At 32.8% G+C, this 21,587-nt stretch overlaps 1 protein-coding gene across 2 annotated transcripts in view; it reads left to right on the forward strand.

The window, feature by feature from the left end:
- Positions 1-21,587, forward strand: part of LOC136979047 (carnitine O-palmitoyltransferase 1, liver isoform-like) — a 118,094-nt gene that overhangs the window by 25,951 nt on the left and 70,556 nt on the right. For both annotated transcript variants that reach the window (XM_067274940.1, XM_067274941.1), the window contains one exon: positions 20,627-20,781. In XM_067274940.1, coding sequence (XP_067131041.1) covers positions 20,627-20,781 — 155 coding nt within the window. The remainder of the gene's footprint in view (positions 1-20,626; positions 20,782-21,587) is intronic.

Consider the following 21,587-nt stretch of genomic DNA (forward strand, 5'->3'; position numbering starts at 1 on the left):
ATTCTAACAACTCAACCTCATTTTCTTCAACAGCTTCACTAAACGCTCTTATAAAGATCTATATTGAATTCTAACTCGAGTCCCCTGTTGTCGAATATCTGTCTGATCGACAAAATTTTATCATATTTTCAAAAGAAAAAAAAAATGCTCCTCTTTTTCTGAAGAAAATAGAGCTATTTTAAAAATTATATATGTTATCGTTAAAGTCTATACAATAATCTGTGAATATCTACTTATTTCATAGAATACCTAAACAGGCCCGTTAGAGTGTATAATGTTCTAACATTCTATACTTTAACTACATATTATATAGAATAACGATCACCACTTCGTATGGAATAAAAAATGTTTTTGTTTATGAAGGTCAGGGAATGATATCAATGATGAAGATAACGAATTGGAGCCATTCCAACAAAATGGTGTAGTCTATTCAAGTTATCAGTTCAACCAAACGATTGCCTTAAACAATCGAGCTATAAATCCGCTATTATTAATGATTAGATACTAAGTAATTTGGCACTAGAGGTAGATGTTAGGCGCCATCTCTTATCTAAATTAATAATTATAATAATTTATTAAATAATTTAGAACATTCTGGAAGAAACGTTTCTATGTATCGAGCTTCGGGGTGTTTAGTAGAGTTATCAGTTTACCGTCTTTCTGTCTAGTTTTGCTCAGTGCTCAGACAATTGTAAAATTTTTGTACTTACATTTTTAAAAATTATTTTTTGTATAATTTTTTTTTTTGTGAAATAGATAAGAAAAAGGTGATGAAAGCGGGGTTCGAATCCCTACTAAGTGAGCGTAATGTAAAAGACAATTGTGAGGGCCCGGATCTAAGAAATGACGAAATTCAATTCGAATACTTTATTCGAATTTCATTTACCGTTTTCCAAACGATTTTGGAAAGTTAGGGTTAATTCAACCACCGAGAAAAAAAAAAGGAAAAACACCCGACAGATTTTCTCATAAAAATCAATCGTAAACCTTCGTTCCCACGACAATACTTCCTTGTAGAAGATGAGTTAACTGTTGAAAAATGATTGTCATTTTATTCCCCATTGGTCCAAAAGGACTATCACCTCTGACGTACATCGCGAAATCTCGAAAAGGAGAGCCCTAAATAAAAGAAAAAACGATGACGTACAGTACGAGAGAGAGAAGTTCCGACATCTGTCAAGTGTGTGTGCGCCGTGGATTATCGTCTCCCGCCGCTGAAGAATCCCATCCGACCTTATCATTCGATTCGAACTCTCGTCAACTTGACTCCCCAATCCCAACGAACTTACGTTCTTCGGAACTTTGTCAACAATCCAAGGATCATCAAAGTACCACCTGCATTTCAAGGTATTTACTCTACTCCCGATGTCTTGTAAGCTCTCTCTCTCTCTAGTCAATCGAGACGTGATCCGGTTCGATAATGTAAATAACTCCTCCGATTATGTTAATTAATGTATATTTTATTCGTTCACAAATAAACGGGTATATTTTGTCGAACTACGGAGTGGTGTGCGTTTCTTCCTCCATCGCCATCTCCTCCATTCGACCCGTAACTAAGTACGAGATCATTCGCTCTCTTTTTTCGATCCCGTAAAACGCGTATCTATCCGCGAGACAATCGATAGATTGGTGTCAGTTCCTGACGTGAACAGGATCCAACGATCCTCATCCGAAGAAAACGTTGACCGCTCGATCTCTAGTCATCCTTTGGACAAGCGAGGTCGGACCTCGCTTGTCCCAAGCTTGTCCTGCCGATAAGAGGTAGAGAAGGAAAGAACCATCTTCTATCTCCTGCCCTCGGTTAATCTCACACAATAGTTTTTTCTGTTTCTTCTTTGAAACCGTGTTTTGTTGATTGTTGGACTATGAACCCAAAGTTGAGTTTTAATTAAACACGTGGCTTTATTTCCATCTTTATTTAGTTGATGATTATAATTATTAACGACGATTCTTACGTTCAGACAAATGGCTGCCTGAACGTAAGAATCGTCGTTAATAATTATAATCATCAACTAAATAAAGATGGAAATAAAGCCACGTGTTTAATTAAAACTCAACTTTGGGTTCATAGTCCAACAATAGTTCTTTGCTAACTCGTGAAAAGTTATTAGGATTTATATGAGAAGTGAAGACAGCTGGAGTGACTGACAAGAAAAACACGTAGAGATTACTGGTACTTCAACATTACGATCTTCTGGAAGTTCAGGTAATAGAGAAGTTAATAGTTCCATTTAAAGTTAGAGAAGCAGACGTAATATTTTATTGTTCAAGTAATGATCTGTTTGATATTCTGTACAAAACAGATAGTTGTACTGGACATGGTGACAGAGATCGGATGATAAAAGAACTGAATCGTCGTTACAAAAATATTACTCAAGGAGATATCAAGTTGTTTTTGGAGCATTTGCGTGTTTTGCCAACAAAAAAGAAACATGGGGGAAGAATGGTGTAATGCCAATGGTATTTTCATACATGAATTCAAAATGTCAGGTAGATCTGATAGATTTTCGGTTTCAACGTGATGGAAAATATAAGTTTATTTTAGTGTACCAAGATCATTTGACTAAGTTTATTTTAAGGCCGTTCCAAACAAAGAGGACCGAAGAAGTTGGTACACACTTACTTGATATATTTCTGCTTCTGAGTATACCCTGCATCCTCCAGTCTGATAATGGCTGTAAATTTTTCAATAAGCTCACAGAAGACTTGAAAATAACTTGGCCAGAACTTAAAATTGTACATGGGAAACCAAGGCACAGTCAGAGTCAAGGAAGGGTAGAGAGGGCCAACCAAGGCATAGAAAATATTTTGACAACCTGTATGTAATACAATCAATCTACTTCATGGACTAACGGTTTAAAATTTATTCAGTTCATGAAAAAGAGAGCTTTCTACTCTGGTATAAAGAGATCTCTTTACGAAGTTATGTTCGGATGTGCAGCAAAGATGGGATTGTCAACAACCATCATTCAAAGGGAAGCATTTGATTCATTGAACAATGAAGATGATTTGCATAACGTAGGATGTACGTAATATAGTATACATGATATTGTATGCATTGTATATAATACAGTAATGTACACATGTTAGGGTTATGCCTGTAAGCAGTCTTACAATTTTTCCTGTGCGTTCTATCAAGATGTTTGTATGTAATGTAATGTAAATACTGCGCTTTCTACTGTTATCAGGTATATTGAACCTGTGGTTTGTCCTGAAATGCTAATATATGCTTGTCTGTAGTTGTGCATGAACATCCATGCACGTTAGCCGTTTCTTTAATCCTGTAGTTTTTTCAAAGTATTTCTGATGTCCTTGCAATGGGTATGCACTCTAGCAATTAGAGCCATGAGGCAGACATTTTGTAGGAGAAAAGGTCCGAACTTCGGGATGTGTAGCGGGTTGGACGACGGTTTAATATGTGCATTGCAACGCCTATATTAAACTGTCGTCGAGCCTGATACACATCTAGGAGAATAGGAAATAACACCAACGCGTTTGTGTGATTTCCTAATTTCCAAGTGCTATATCTATGTCTAGGAAATGTACTGTAAAATAGCTTTCTTGGTCTAACTCAATTTTGAGGTCATATTGGTTGTTCTTTGAGGTGAATTGATGAATTTTTATATTTCGGATTTATTACTCTACACCAGGGGTCGGCAATCTTTTGGGGGTGTTGTGCCAAATTATTTTTACAAACTTGTACTGCGTGCCGACATGATTCTACGAATTTTGTTTTGATATTTTATTTTGAAATATTTGTTCTACTCATATGTTCTTCGAAATTAGAACTCTCAGAATTCTAGTTCATTGAATAGGGCAGGTTTGCAGTTCGTGCAATTTATTGCAACGGCTTTGTGTGTTTATTTGTATTGTACATAAAAAATATTTTATACATTTTAGTTTATTTTTATAATAATTTGTTTTCCAGTAATAATGTAAACCGGTCTTTTAGGTGTTAAGCGAAATAGACGCCAACACACAATTTTACATATATGCATACATATCCAAGGACTTTTATTATTATTATTATTTTGTTTTTTTTGCTTTTTGGATTCAGGAGGTCTCAAAACGTGGAGATTTAGAAAAAACTCCAGAGGGTCAAATTTGACATGATTCCAATACTGTTGTGTGTACATAGCAGGAACTGGGAAAGTAAAAACAAGTTTTTATTTTATTTTATTGTAGGATACGACTTATCTTAAACTACACGAAAAAAAAGTGTCATCCTCGGACAGTGATGATTAAAAATTTTTTCAAATTATTCTGAAAAGAAGACACCTGAAATGTAGTTAGTCGTTGTTCAAATGTTTTAGTTATCACCTCCAACAGAGGACATTGTTTCTTCTTTACATATTGTCGTAGCTTACAGTAAAAGACTGATTTAGATCTGTGATTTTAGTTCTCTGCACGCTCGAGAACTTTTGTGCAAAATTTTGGTTTTTGCGATTTTCTACAATGTTAATGTAGTTACTTCTTGATTTTAAGAAAATTTTATTTTTTATGTTTAAAACAAAGTTTTTTAACCACCTTAAAAGCCATCTTATCAATAATGACTAATTCTGTATAGTGTATTTTTATTTTCTGTAAGGTGCATGTGGGTATTATTGAGAAGTTAAAATAGGAGTTTTAGTGGCTGGGACCATTGTTGATGGTATCCTTCGTTTGGAGGTTACTTTTGTATACATTTTTGTTCAAAATGAAATGTTTGTGAAAAATGGCTGCCGTTTAGAGGTGGTCACCTCTAAACGGCAGCCATTTTTCAGAAGTTATAGGAGGTTCGACTGTAAAGAATTTATCTTATATTTATAATTATAATGTTGCTAATGTAGAAATAAAGTTAGACGATTGAATTTCTTTATTATGAAAACTCCATCAGTAGTCACTATTAGTATATTATTTGAAGCATTTAATTTGAATTCGGTTAACTTTAAATAGCTTGTTGATTCGGTAAAGCCGGATGCACACATGCGGCGCGGCAAGGAAAAGCGGCAGAATGACGTCACTTTTTCTCGCCGCAGAGGTCTATTTCGTGCCGCTTTTCTCATGCCGCGAAAGTTGGTCGAATTCTATCTTTCGCGGCGGCCGCCGCCAAGACGCATTTCTATCAGCCAATAACATTTCGTCTGGCAGTCACGTGAGAAAATACAATCACGTGGTGTTTTAATGGCGGAAAGTTCGACGTGGTTAACCGAGATAACTAACATCAGAATAATGAGGAAAGAATAATAAATTTAACACAAATTCTACACAGATACAGTAATCATATATCATTTAATTTAAAGAACAAAACAACCGAATCTTACTCGAAATAGTATTCTTTATCGAGAGATCTTAATCGAAGAATAAGCCTATTTTGTACATCAGTTCTTTACCGATCCAACAAAATATCTCGGCAAGATTCTTGCCAATACGATATCTCTAATCCAAAACATTCATTCGAATCTTCGACGAAATCTTCCAGCTAAATAAAACGAGCCGTACAAAACAAAATTTGTAAACACGTGGATAGCGGCGCGTCGATATCGTTCGCCATCTTGAATACTGAACGCATACGCCGAAATGTAAACGGATTGCCGCTTGTGTGGTCGTGATGCCGCGCGGCGAAGACGCGTTTGCGTCACCGCTTTTCCTTGCCGCGCCGCATGTGTGCATCCTCCTTAAAATGTTGGAAATTGAAATCATGAATTTCGGGAAAATATGTTATTTTTTCGTAAATAGGAATTGAAAATATACTTCAATTTTCTGGAAATCACGGTCGGAATTTCCCGAGAATGACCATGCAATCTTATATCATTATTTATATATGATAAAATCATTTTCATTCAAATAACAATATATATAATGTTTATATTTATGTAAATCAGGTAAAAGTTCCGTGACTTCGAATATCTTCCATAAAATTTTACCTGACTTACGTAAATACAGGCAGAGGAAGTAGACTATACAGAAAGGTCGACTCCGTGGATCGTGTTCCTGTGATTGTGAAAAGAACGACAAAGATTACAAGAGTACATTTATTCGTAAAAATCATATATATATATATATATATATATATTAATTTTTTATAAAACAAATTGTAAAAATATGTTTTTGTTAAATGAAAAAAAATTTGTGCAATGCATTATATATTTGCTCTTTTTAATTTTTAAAATCTTTATTACATATGTTTCACAAGCTTCTGTCTAAATCTCTAAAAAATATTTGTTGTATGATAAGTTATTATGCTCCATTTTGTTATTTAAAGATGTGGTGCTGATGTCTAATCTAATACAATAACAAACAGTTGTCTGTGTTCTTGAATGGAGTATTGACTTGACAGTTAACAATAGTTTTTATTGCTGCTGAAATTGTTGAAATGAGGCCTGAATAGTTATCGATTGTATTTTTTTTTATACTATTTCTGAACTTTGCCATACATCCATAAATTTCTGTGTCTAGCATACTTCGCTCGTACTTCGTTAACTTTTTAACAAATTAAGCTGCAGTCAAGTCTTTTCAATTTGCAATCTGCGATTTAATATTATTTTTTATGTTAACGTTTATGTTATGTTATTAAATAATTTTCATTTTTCTCTTAATTTTATGTAATATTAATAATTTTAATTTGTCAAAGGTTGTTTCACTTTTCTCAAAATAAAATACAGTAAAAATTTAATTAACATAAAGTGGCAGGCTAAATATTTGTCTAAATCAAGTGTAAATTAAAAACGTATTTTTTGTATAGCAATGAATTCTCTTTATACGAGTAGAATTTTAAATGATCAAAATAACTCTTTCTTGTCATACATTTAATTGATGATAATTGAGTCATCTATAATGTGAATTTTTATGAACTGCTTTGAATGGTCACTGACACTGGGCTTTCATGCAGCATGCAGCAACTCAACCGTAGCCGGTAGTATCTTGAATATGACAAGTTCATCGAACTTACTGGAACTGGCTGTATTTAGAAAGCTCGTCTCTATAGAGAAAAATGGTTTTTAAAAATATAAAAAATAATTATCAACTAACTTCTAAATTCAAATATAATAATAGTAATTAAATAATTTTCATTATTATATTGATTTTTATGAAATAATAAATTTTAGTTTAAAATCAAAATATTTTGATTTGAATAAAATATTACGTATTTTAAACATTTAAATATTTGTACATCAATATGACGTCAATAAATTAAAATACTTGTTAAATTAATTAAAATTTAAAAAAATTAAAATAAATATGTATTACATAGCATTTTTACTTACAATTATTACAATATTAAAAATTGTGATTTAACAAAATAAAAACATTATGTAGTTAAATTTTCTTATTTGTAAAGTATAAATTATAAACGCTTTGAAAAATGCTTTTTATAAACGCTTTGTCAAAATTAATATTGTAAGTATTGTTAATTCAGCTGTAGTACTGAACCGTTCATTCATTGATTTATAAGATAATGCATTTGGACCAGAAGGAAATATATTAGATTTCAGAAGTTTTGGTTATCATTTTTATAATGTTCATTATTAAAATGGACACTAAGAAGACTTTTCGTATCCATTATAAGTTTGTCATGCACAAAGTGGGGCAGACAGGTGGTGAGAGACTTAGCCCAATCTACCAAGTCAATCCATTTCCAAAACTTTGAGTCAACCAGGACTCGGACCGAATTTCCAAAGGGTTTGTCATTTTGGCAATCTGGTGGTCAATAGATGGCGTTTATCGATTGCCTGTAACAAAATTCTAAGTGTATGTTCATGTGTCTAACCAGATACTGGTTGTTCGTCTATATCTTGCGTCACATTTGCATGTTCGTCTATATCTTGCGTCATCATTTGCATTTTCCGTCTATATTATTTCTAGAAGGACGCTTTGTTTATCGTTTAACAAATGGCATTGTTGACAATTAAATGATCCACTGGATTTTTTTTTTTTTTATTGAACTAGAGGATGGAGACCTAACTGTCTACCTATAGCAAAATTACTTGTATCTGATTATTAGTTAGCCTTAATAAATCGCCATAAAATATCTGTCGGATTTTTTAGTATTACAAACATATCGGCTTGTTATTACTGACAACATATTAGTTTCTCTGACAGAGATGCTAAACGACGCAACGAGTTGTTTTGTTAAAGATGATAAAACCGGAAGAGGATGCGACATTAAAACGCAATAACAGAAATCGTTTGGGTTAAACGAAAACCGGTTGATAGGTAAACACGCCTCGAGATAAAGTAGCGCAAAGTAGCGTCGTCTGCTAATGTGTCCGCCATTTTGGCATTAACAACTTGAACGTCTTTTGATGGAAAATATTACAAAGTAAAAAGTTTCTCACTGTTTTTTGTAAAAGTAATTAAGGCGGAGCGTTAGCGAAGCCTTTTCTGTATGGCTTAAGAATTGTGTTCGTTCTCAAAATCTGTTTGATTGATTTTGATTAAACTTTGCCATTTTCCATTAATTGCGACGAGGAATCCAAAAAATGTAATAAAAAAATAGGGGTCGATGACTTCGTTTTCGAGATATAAGGTTGTAGCACGAGTGCGCGCGACAAAGCTCTATGGAAGGAAAGGCGTGACTTTGTCCTGCTATATTCCACGGTCGGTAGAACGTCTCCTATGGCCTTATAGAATTGAGTTCGTTCTCAAAATTGAATGGGCCGATTTTGATAAAACTTTGCCATTTTCCATTAATTGTGTTGAGGAATCCAAAAATGTATTGAGGATATATTTAAATGTAAAAAATAGGGGTCCACGACTTCGTTTACGATATACAGTGGTATTAAAGCGACAATGTTCGGGCTCTCTAATACGACTGGGCGCGGCTAATGGAATGTAGGCCTATGCGTCCAAAATCAAAACATTGCGTGCACCAAACCGAAAATAGACGCGGAAACGAATAAAACACATTGTTCTTGGATCGCCTCCCTGTATCTGCAAGTGCAAGATCATGTTTCCCATGGCCGGCAGGTACAGTACATACAAGGATAGACTCTTTTGTGGCGATAACTACAAAGTTCACCTGTCCGCGATCGTCAAGTACAAGGATTGCCTCTTCTATGCCTAACAAGTATTAATACAATGATCGCTTCTTTCTTTCCGGTCCGCCACAAGGGTGTACTATAGATTACTCCCTATGGAATTTCAGGACTTTGATTATATATTTGAACTCGGGACCGAGACGAGTTCAACGATACCCTACTTTTGGACCGGAGACGAAAAATAAAAAAGTTATCATACTTTTTTCGGCGATCGCGCGATGATAGGGAGTCGCGTCGCTCTCCGCTGAGTCGGCCTCGCTACCGCGATAGGGAGTCCCGTCGCTTGCCGTTAAAATTGCCTTTAGTAGACGTTTCCCCCCTTTTTTTACTTCGTTCAAGAACTACCGTGAATCGATCACTAGTTTAGCACATGGCGGCGTGTGGTGGCGCCCATACGAGAGGTCAGTCGGGCCGCCATGTTCGCTGCCATAACCGAAATGGCGATCGCGCGATGATCGGAAGTCGCGTCGCTCTCTCCGCTCTCGTATCGCGTGTTTAACCCTCCGGGAGATGACCGTAGTCCGACGTCATGGTTTGCAGACTTTACCGCAAGATGGCAGTACTAGCAACTATGGTGCCGTCTTCATGAGTGCATTAAAAAAGTATGGTAAGTGAAAAAGTATGATAACTTTTTTATTTTTCGTCTCCGGTCCAAAAATAGGGTACCGTTGAACTCGTCTCGGTCCCCTGAGTTTCAATATATAATCAAAGTTCTGAAATTCCATAGGGAGTAATCTATAGTACACCCCGCCACAATTCTATCGCGATACGACAAAGTCGCGCGATGTCCTAGTAATATAAATAGAAATTTATATAAAAGAGTTAATTTCTTTTATTTTTATAAAAGATTCTCTTTTATAAAAATAAAAGAAATTAACAAAAGTTTATCATAATAATTAATTGAATATTTTAAATTTTCATACTACTAAAATTTTGTATAATAAAAGCAGTCGATAGATATACTGGTCTTTCAGCTACCAATAGCTGCAATGCTACGAAAGTGGCATAATAAATACAGCGTAATATCATTTTATACATTTAATATTAATTAAATGTAGAAAAATAATTTTAATATTTGAATTAGGTGGACAATTTGTAATCAGTTTGGTGGAGTTGGTAAACAAATAGTCCGACTTTGGCAAATTTGAAATGTGCGACTCCGACTCCGATCTTGCTCCTTTTTAACATGTCACACCCACGATTCCTTTTATAAGGAAGATACGACTAGGTATTTGAATATTTTTGTCTAAAATTTATCTATAAAAGTTGTACTAAAATTGATGGTGAGAATAAAAAGAGAATGGATATAACGAATTTACCCTGGGAAAACTTTCGAGTACATAAAGAAACATACATCTTAATCGGCCAAATAAATTCCACTTTTATTAGTTAATTATCAAAAATTGGTTTAAATTTAATCATTTTAAAGAAAAGATTTAAATACAATAATTAAAGAAAACAACAATTTGATTAATGAATGACGTAATAAATTGGTTTGAAAAATAGTTTCTCTAACATGAACAAGAACAAGAACAGTTACTGCTACAAGAGTTACTACAGTTAACAGTTACTACTACAAGAACAGTTAATTTCAACCGACTGTTGACTAAACTCAAGTATATTGTTAAATTTGTATTTTTTCCAAAATTCATATTTTAAGTTGTCTTGAATTGATTAGTACAATCTGCCCCAAGAAATTAAACCCGTGAATAATAAGTTGGAACAATCCTATTAATTACATTCTGTAGTTTTTTGCTTTCTCCTCTAGTTTGTTGCAGTTAGATTCTGACCTTGGTTTTATTTTCTCGTGTTTCTATTGATTGTTTTAAGACCAAATTATGTTATAGAAGCAATAATAATAGAACACCAAACGATCGCCTAAATATCAAGCTAAAATATATTTTAGCCTGATATTTAGGCGATTGTTTGGTGTTCTATTATATACTCATCAGGTGTTGAGACGTTGTTGATGCAATAATAGTTATAATAGAAAGGCAGTGAAAAAGTTAATTTGTCAAAAACAATTGCTATCCAAAGACAAACACTCCAGATAAAAAAATTATTGTACTGAGTAAAAATTATAGCACTCAAAATGAAAGTCAAATATTTTCTTAGGAGTTCTTTTTTGATAAAGATAAAACCTTGACACTGTGAAGCCATTCCATAAACTTTTTATTATTGTCTCTGCATTTTGCATTCTTGCTTAAACAACATATGACATGGTGGAATGTTCAAGAACAAATTTCAAAGATATTTGGACTGCATTTTGAAAAAAATTGTAGACTTATAAATTCTTACTGTTGTATGTCTGTTTGTCTGTCTTTCCTTAATCTCGAGGATGGAGTTAAATAGATGAAAGACGAAACCAGATATGGAAAGCTTGGGGCAGGAGGCTCGTATAGTTATACAGGAACTTCTGATGTAAACGGAAAGTCACGTTATTTTAATTCAAAACTTTTCTCCTGAAAGCAGTTAATAGATGACCTGCATGACTCCATTGCTAATAGAAAAGTATGATGTACAGAGGCAAGACACTACAGTACTAATTTGAGGTGGAGAGCATTGCAGTCCAGTATTGTGGTGATGTCACAATAAATAATTACTTGTCAGCTGTTTTAATTTTCTAAGAGGGAATTTTTAATTTTAGAAACTTATTTTCTTTCTTTCTCTTTAACAGTTTTTTTTATTTTATATTATACAAGACTAGAATTTCTCATTTTCCCCTTAAAATGATCTAGAGATTGTATTATCTTTTATTAGTAAAGTACAGATTCCATCTTTACCTGCATATTCTTAGCTACTATGATGTTTATATGAGCTATTATATATATTCATTGTTTTTTTCATGCATTGAAAGCTGGCCAGACAACTGAGCAGTACAGACTGTTGCTGTGAAGGATCCGGGATCAAATCCTGGTTGAGATTGCTGCAAAAATTTTTCCACATAGTGTCCACCTGTGTATCTTTTCTGTCCAACACCCATGGCAAAGCAGATTTGATCCCTAAGCAATGGTAGTTGGCTCAGTTTGCGTTTGGGCCGATGGGCTGGCTGGTGCGTTTTCTGGGTCTTTGCATCGATAATGCCTGAATAGGTGCTACTTTCCCTTAAAACATCACCCAGAAAGCACATTCCCTCAATTGCAGATTGCGTTGCATGTCAGTATCTTAAATTTGACAGCTGGATGGCTGAGCAGTCAAGATGGCAGCGTACTGCTCTGGGGGACCCAGGATTGAATCCGAATGGGTCAAAAAAATCCCCAGAAATTTTTCTGGGGTGTCCATTCAGATATGTCGACCTCCGTCCCTCATCACCCAGCTGCTCCATTGTGGGCCTGACAAAATTAATGGGCTTGATATAACAGGCTCTCTTAGTGCTCACAGGATAGAAAGAGTTTAAAAAAAAAAAAAAAAAGTATCTGAAACCAATCAATTGGTACACTAGCACATTGAAAAAATTATTTGTTTTTTGAGTGGTTCATACGCTACTCAGTTTCAATTTTTTTTGCATAATTTTGATTCACATAGCATATAAGCTACTCAAAACAAATATTAATATAACTTTATATTATGTAACAGACATGGGCAAATGCGGCTCCGAGAGCCGCATACGGCTCTTTTGAGTTACATGCGGCTCTTGCTGAAAGTGTTGATTTCTGTTTTTTATTATTATTTTTACAATTTTATTTTTATAATTTTGTGAAAATATGTTTATTAAAAAAATTTAATATTTGTTTTATATTATACTAGCAGACCCGACCATGCGTTGTTGTGGCTCAAAATGTATCTATTATGCCCATTAAAATCCTGTCCATCTCCTCCCAGTAGGGGGAATTTCGACATGTATATTATATAAAAAACATGTGTGTATTCGAATGCAACGTTGTGTCAAAATTTCAAAGGAATTTGTAGCAACAAACAAACGTTATATTTTATTTATATAGATAGATAGAAAATGATCTGCGTTAGTCCATTTCCACAGAAAAGCATAATGCCTCACAGAAAAGCAAACTTAGGTTGTCGGAGTTAGTGCCATCTGTTGGACATAAAAGCCTTAGTCCATATATAAAGATATTTTTGGAAGGGGGAAATGGTGGTCTTCACATATGCCAGAAACCTTCGCAGAAGTGTATTAAACAACTTTCCGAAGTTTCATGCCAATCGGATAAATGGTGTGGTAATGCATGAAGGACATACAGATAGACAGACATTCGTTTTTATATATATAGATTTATATTATATAATAAAATTGCGTGCCTTACCATACTATCCGTCAGAGGCGTAAGCTAGGGAGGCGGTGGGGCGGCCCACCTCACATGACAGTTTCTTTGGAATGAGGAGATTCCACGAGAGCTCGCACTAGCTGAAAATCTTACTATGATTTTTAATTCATTATATCGTGAAGTTGTTCAAGTGCGAAGATATTACAATTCAACAGTGTTTTATAAAAGAGTTAAAAAGGGTGACACCACGATATCCGCACCAGGTGTCACCCATGCTAGCTACACCACTGCTATCCGTCATGACAGTACAGAACTGCGGCTCCCATGCATTTTGCAAAACCTACATTTTGGCTCCCACTGAATTCTTGCTTGCCCACCCCTGTTATATAAGTTTAAGATATCTTTTTACAAATGCAAAGTCAGTCGAGTATTGCACCATGTTTTGTAATTTTTGTTGGATAATAGCAAAACATACCTAGCCTGGCATGTGTTATATAGAAAACACAGCTTTTTAGGCAATGCAAAAAATTCAAATTGTAAAAAGCTATTTTCTGAAAGTATAGAGCATGTTATGTATGATATGCATGAAATTTTGTTGTGAAATGGCTTTTATAAGTGAATATATTTTGATACTTAAATTTTTCAAAGTGTCTGTTTTCTAAGAAATTTCTTTAGTAACAGTATTTTTTGTACTTCACATTTTACTAACAGTAAAATTTAAGGCCAGAGTTGAAAGAATTTTACCGGCTCCAACTCTGCCCTAAAACATCAGAATTCAGTGACTCCAACTCCACAACACTGTAATGCAAGACAATTTAATTGACAGCATAATTTTGCAAATGCCATTAGAAAAATCTCTTATTTTATTCTTGTGGAATACGTTTCTCCAGTATTGGTGCTGTTGAACCATTTCTCTCCACTATTCTCCATTGTGAGCATTTTTCAGATCAGTTCCTATTCAGTCCTTGATGTTATCTTTTTATCTCTTCCTCGGTCTTCCTCTTTACCATTTTCTTTCTACTATTCCTTCAATCACTATCTTCGTTATTTGACCTGAAGATCCCTTTGCCAGATACCCAGCAAATACAGATTTTTTTTTGCTTAATTTTTAATGCTGGACATTAATCATTTTCTGACATTTAAATCTCTGAAGTAAGAGGGTGGATCAAATATAAATGGGATTTATTTTATATTTTAAAATTATTTATTAAAAAATAAAAACACATTATGATTTATTTTTTTACATAGCTTCCTGCTATAGAAATACATTTTTCCCAGTGAGAAGGAAGGTTTCTTATTCCAGTATCATAGAATGAAGTTGGTTGCATCAGGAGCCAATTGCGCACAAATTCCTCCACTCCTCATCATCTTTGAATCGCTGCCCTCCTATAGCTTCTTTAAGCGGCCCAAACGAATGAAAATCGCAGGGAAATAGGTCCGGGCTGTAGGGAGGATGATCAAGTGCAGTCCAGTGCATTTCATTAAATTTTGAGACTGTTAGAGCTGCAGTATGGGACCTGGTGTTGTCATGGAGGAGAATGACATCTCGATTGCTTGACAGCTTCCATAACTTATTCTGACCTTCTTTGCAGTTTCGCAAACTCTGATTTGTCTCTCCTCTTCAATAATATCTCGAATTTCTCAAATGTTTTTGCTTGTGATGCTGGTCCGAGGACAGCGATCGTGTTTCTGATTTTCCACTTGTGTCTGTCCTTCTTTGAACTTTTTATGCCAGGCAAACACAAGTCCTTGACAGTGTTTGATTCCCAAACTGTGCAGTCAATCTGTGAAAAATTTCTGTTGCATTGACTCCTTCATGAGCAAGAAATTGTATGATTATGTGTTGTGCAACAGAGGGGTGTACCTGTTGCTCCAACATCATGAGTACTACTGACGAATTGGTTGAAAGTATGAAACGGCCAGCATTCCCCACTCCTAATGACCCTACCCAATCAGACTAGATGCTTGGGCCCTGTACTGCCAACCTTAGTTGCTCAGGAACAAAAATCCCATTTATATTTGATCCACCCTCATACTTCTTTATTTGTGACCCCCTCTCTGCCCAGCTAATCCCATCCAATCCCATCCATCTTCCTTAGGCATCACATTTCTACTGAATTTATTCTGTTTTCCATTTCCTTTCTGATGGACCTAGACACATCCATAAGTCATCAAATTCTATACCATTCTCTTAAGAATTTTTAATTTTGAGGCTTGTGTTTGTTAATATGTGAGAATCCAGAAGAAAGCTGATTTTTGCTTTATGTATTCAACTTTCAATTTCAAGATTGCATCTATTATATTCTGTAATCAAGCTTCTGAGATATTTGAAATTCTTTACTTTTCCTAACTCTGTGGATTCCAGTGATTTTTAAATCAATTTTGATATTTATTTCTCTTGAAATCTTCACTACTACTGTTTTCATATAGTAATTTTTTTAGTTCAATTTTATTCATTTTTTTAAGTACCATATATCTTGGCGGATAAGACGACCTTCAGATAAGACTATGTATAAATTTTGGTCGAAGTTTTATAGTTTTAGTATATATCTGTTCTATAAGACAACCCCCAAACTATCAACGGCCTATGAATTTAGTTTAGATCAGCAATCATTATCTGAATAATAATACTGTATAGTATATATGGAATTATGTCCTATTTGTAATTTTTTGAATGAACAAATTTTATTTTCTTGCATCTGGCAATTTTTGCAAACATTCACACTAATTTGGGCATTTGGGTAATGACCATGACTATTCACAAAAACATTGTATGGGCTATTCTATTTTCTGCACATACCCTACTCTCTTCTAGTAAATGATTATGGTTTGTCTGTCTTTTTATAATGGTTTTAATTTACATAAATTTTAATCTAATTTTTTGTATCTGTCCTATAAGACGACCCCGGTTTTCAGGGCCATTTTTTTATGGTTCAACTATCGTCTTATCTGCCGAGATATACAGTATATTCTGTAGACCTTTGGTGTCACCAAATAAAACTATATCATCAGCATATCAGGATTCCTCTCCCTCTATCCTAACTATTGCTCTCTGCAGAAACCTCAAAAGTGTGTTTCGAATCCTTGTCTCTCTAAAAGATATAATGCTACAAAGACTTATTTTTGATGCAGATTGAATTAAATTGAATCTAATATCATTCTAGAAATAACAGTATTCATTGTAAAGATGATAAATTCCAATTTGCCAACACCACTATAAGAGAGGCAGCTTCATATAATTACAGACCCTTTACCATGTTTCACTATAGGTTTAAAATAACATGTTTCAAGGTTGATCCTTTTGGTCTCCACACAGGTTGTTGTTGTTTGTCCAAATAGTTCAAATTTGGATTCTTCTGACCACATAATTCATTTCTAAAATTCCAATAGGTTTGTTGACATACAGTTGACTCACCTTAAAAGAAACATCAATAAAGTAAATTCTACTCAATAAAGAGGCTCAATAAAGTCTGTTTTCTATAAGAACTTTTACTCAATTTTGCATAAACACCTAACACCAGTCTAACAGTCCTATTAATAATTAATGTCTAAGTTGACAAATATATTAAGAATAGAAATAAGGACAATAAGGCAATAATAATAAATTCTGCCTTTCCCTTGGCAAAACACTATTGTCACAATGTTAATTTTACATGTAAAGTGAACAAAACTTTTACCAGAATTCGTTAAACCAAATTGTAAATTATCTTAACAACCCCCAAGAAATAACCCTATTTCCAATAATGATTTTATTATTCACATCAAAAAGTGTAAAAAGCAAAGTGGTACTGTAATAAATGTTCTATTTTGAATAGAATAATTTTTTTCTCCTACTAAGCAATGACAAGTTTGACCTCTGATTATATGAATATTTGGTTTATCAACCATTCTGCTGTACTCAGAAAATAGGGGTTAAAGTTTAAGAATGTCTACCCCTTTAAATGGATGCAGTTCCATGTTGTCGTGTTATGGGTTAATGAGAACCACATTATATAAATAATACACCACAGATTAGCACATATTTCAAATAAACGATAATGGTAATTATTTATTTTCAGTCAACTTAAATTACAGAATTTAAACCGTTTATTTCTCCTCATTCACAGTGCTCGTAGATATGGTTACACGTGCAAGTCCCAAAACTGGCCAGTTCACAATTTGTTTGAATCATCTTATGATACTAATTAAAACTAACTTAAATTAAACTAAAACAAATGTTACTTAGATTAAAGAAAGAATGTAGAAAAGTTATATTAGAAGGGGATACCTTTTCTTTGTTTAGCAAGTTGGGCAATTTGCAAAGTCTATCACAATTAATTGAGGATACAAACTGACCACGTGGACACCTTTTGGTGGGACGAAATATCCAATTACAAAACCTTCTTTATATCTTGATCATACCAGTTCTTTTACACAGCTCCTCTGAATCTCCATTGACTGAGTCTCTCTCTCTCATTCCTTTCTCATCGACACCCACCTCACTTGTACTGTTCTCCTCTCTCACCATGTGCTTCTCATCTCACAGTCTTGACTCAGAATGCCAAAAAGTCGTTGTTAAATTCTCTAACACAGGTTGGTGTTCCCTCTAGCCCAAAACTCACCATAAAGTGAATATTTTTCGGCTGAGTGGATTGACCAGTGAGAAATAGTAGGGAAGTTGAGTAAATGTATTAAATTCTAACATACTAAATAAAAATAATACAAAAAAATAATAATAATATACATATATACGTGGGGGGTTACCCACCACAATGTAAACACATGCTAGTTTGCATATTGGAGGGGTGCATACAATGTTGCCAGGTTTGGCTATTTTGCACCAAATTTGGCTCCTTTTGGCACTTTGGCATCAAACAATATTTTCTACTATTTCAAACAATTTTCAACAAAAAAAATCGTGGATTTCTTTTAGCTTTGTTTTGTTTAACTACTTTGATCCACACTTAAATGGCAAATATCATCTTTTCCTCATTTTGTTTGATTTGAAAGTCATTTAGATCATTAATTTACTTTTTTAAAATAAATTTTATTCCATTTAATTAGTAAATTACTTCAAAATATTATAATTTAGAGGTTTTGATTACCTATTAATCCTTAACTCCCTAAGTTATGTAACATATACACCAAATTATTAAAATTATTTTTTGAACAAATTATATCTCATAATTTGTTTGAGAAATAATTTTAAACTGAATTTGTAATGTGTTTTTAAAGTCTTGTTTGATTTTAATTTGTACATTTTGTTCTGTGTTATAACATATGCATTATAATATATAACAGACATCTTCAGGTGTATCTATATACCTGAAGATGTCTGTTATATATAGACGAAAACATTAGTAAAAATTAGTAATTTGACGTATGCTTATATAGGTGTTTTGTATGTGTTTAAATTAATATATACCAGTTTTGGAAAGTTATTGAAATTATACAACCTTGATCCTGAAAATCATTAATGTGGATTTTTCATAAAGTGAACTAACTGTTGGTCCTGTAGCAATTCATATTAATGAGAGTTGACTGTGTTTCTTCAAATGAAAAAGGTTGCAATTTTTTAATATGAATTAAGCATTGCTTTTTTTATTGCTATTCTGCCATATAGATTTTTCGTGTAATTGATTTGTGATTGTGTTTCAATTGTAGACCTTCTTTTTCATGGCTGAACACATCAGATTTAATTTCTCTTGCAACTTTTTAAGGATTTTTAGTTGCTTGCTCTTACAATCAATTTGTCTTCATGAGTAGATGTCATCTGCTTTTAACATTTTACCCTTTGATTTTCAACAGATTCATTGTCTTTGTATTTACGATTTATTAAACTCCTTCAGCAGATAAATTATGCTGTTTAGCAAATGCATAAAATGATCACAATTGTTCATAACTTTTCACAACTTCAATTCTCTGAGCAACAGATAATTCATCCTGTAGAACTGTTGTTACTTTGTAAAATGTCATTAGAGATTGTGTAAACTGTATAATAATTTGTATATGTCAATTTATGCATGTTTTGTTTTTTAGGATGTCAACAAAATATTTTTGGCTTGCAGTGTTTTTCAATTTTAAAAATTCAAAAAATTTATATAAAATGTATAGTACATACTTATGTATTTATTTACCATGTATCCATAGCATAAAGTCATAGGAAAAATATACTTTTTAGATTAACCATTAACCAATAGAAAGCATATATAATATCATATTCTGAGTACTAAATATATATCAAATTATTTTAAAAAACCAAAACAAATTTATCTGGGAATTCCTACCCTTGTCATTTGTGAGTTTGGAGAAGTACAAGCTTATGCTTTTTTATCAATATAGTAAGATAAAATCTTTTTTCCTATAGCATTTCTTTAGATTCTTTAGTAGTATTTACTTCTTTTAATCCTAGATGTAAGAACTTATGCAGTAATACATGAAACTTATTTTCTTGTCCTTCCTAGGCTACCTTATCTGCATGATCTGACAACTATTTCATTCCAATATCTGTTTTTCTATTGTTGCCAGTATCTGTTGACATATTTAACAAATCAGTAACTTTGTCAGTTCTCAAAAGAACAAATTCCTCACTACTATTGCATTGTAAATGTAAATGTAAATTTGCATAGAATCACTATGAAAGAAAACAATTTCATCTGATCCAAAATCCAAATACAGTTGAATTTTGAGTCCATTAGGCCTTCTAATAAATAGGATTTTCTATCAATAGGTAATGTGTGTTTGTAGGAATTATATAGACTTAGACCTGTTATTTTAGAATTTCTTATAATTGAAAGTAGAATAGAATAACTGTTTTTACAAATAATCATTTCTGCAACTTGTTGCAACTTGATTGAAATTCATACACAATGGCATTAGCACGCATTTTACATTAGTCACATGCTTTGTCCATTTCATAAGTGCTAAGCCAGCAACAAGTGAATGTAAACAAAACTGTAATTTTGCTATTGTCAGCTATTTATCAGTCTAAATTTAATAATAATTGCCTGGCAAATAATAATATTTGTAGTGTGAGAACTCATATATACCTGTATAAATGAGTGCTTCAGGAAGCCTAAAATCAAATTGTCTGTTCAAATTGCCTAAAGTTTTCAGTTTTCTTGACAACAGAAAGAACATTTAAATTTTTATTTTATTTAGCATGCTTTAGATTTGATGCCCATAATAAAGTCTAGCTATCCTACCGTCATTGTCTGCCAAAAAGATAAATTAAAAAATTCTATCTAATAAATAAATAAATAAATAAATAAATCAATTAACTGCTTATGCATATGATATTTTCTAAAACAGGTAACTTTTATCAATAACAATAATCACAAAAAATATTTTCTGTAATTTATTTTGATATTATATATAGCCTAATATATAATTTTTTTTTAATTTTAGGAATTCAATTCGCAATGGCATGTGGCCAACATCCTTATCAAATCTCACTATTGCCTGTACAGTTTTATTATTTCTTATGCTAACAGAACCTGGTTTCACATATTCTATAAATTCTTGGCTTTGGAAATTAAGTTATATTTTGCACATTCCACAAAGTAAGTATACTTTGTATAAATGTGATTAATAAATTTTATTTTATTTTACAAAATTAATGAGAACCATTTCATAAGTAAGTATTTGTTTTAATAATAATGAATTTTATTCATTAATTTCATACAGAATAATAAAATCAATATTTTTAAATGAATGTTTTTTTTTACAAATAAATTCTGTAAGACCCACAAATAACTAGAAATATCAGAATTGCAAGTCATCTGTCATTCTTATTGCTATCCAAAAACCATTTTTGACCCAGGAGGTAATTAAAAAATATATAAAAATCCATAAACTTGATTTTTAATCTTCTAAATTATTAAATATTAATTTAATTATAATTATTAAATTTATCAAGAAATGGTGCCTAATGCCTACCTCTAGTCCAAATTACTTGGTATTTAATTAGTAGCATTATTTTAGCATGATGTATCCAGGCAATTGTTTATCAATAATTTAAAAAAAATAAAAACACTTTCGGCTGCTTTTATCAGCCATCTTCAGGTTTTAAGTAACATCAACTGAATAGAATTTTACCATCTGGAATTGCCTTATGAATCAATTCAATATAATATTTAAATATAAAATTGACTTAACATTCTAAATATTTAATCATTGAGTACCAAAATAATAAAAAAATAAACATGCAGAAAAATAATGTAGAGTATTTACAGATGTAAATGAAGTTTAAACAAATTTAATAGTCCTGTTAAATCAAAATTGTCAGTACTTTTAACTCAAACCTACTTTCAGTTTACCTTCCATGTTTAGATAGGCAGTTTATCTTCAATTTCTCTTATGTTATGTG

This window comes from Centruroides vittatus, unplaced genomic scaffold, assembly GCF_030686945.1.
Source record: "Centruroides vittatus isolate TY-2023 unplaced genomic scaffold, ASM3068694v2 contig_575, whole genome shotgun sequence".
NCBI lineage: Eukaryota > Metazoa > Arthropoda > Arachnida > Scorpiones > Buthidae > Centruroides > Centruroides vittatus.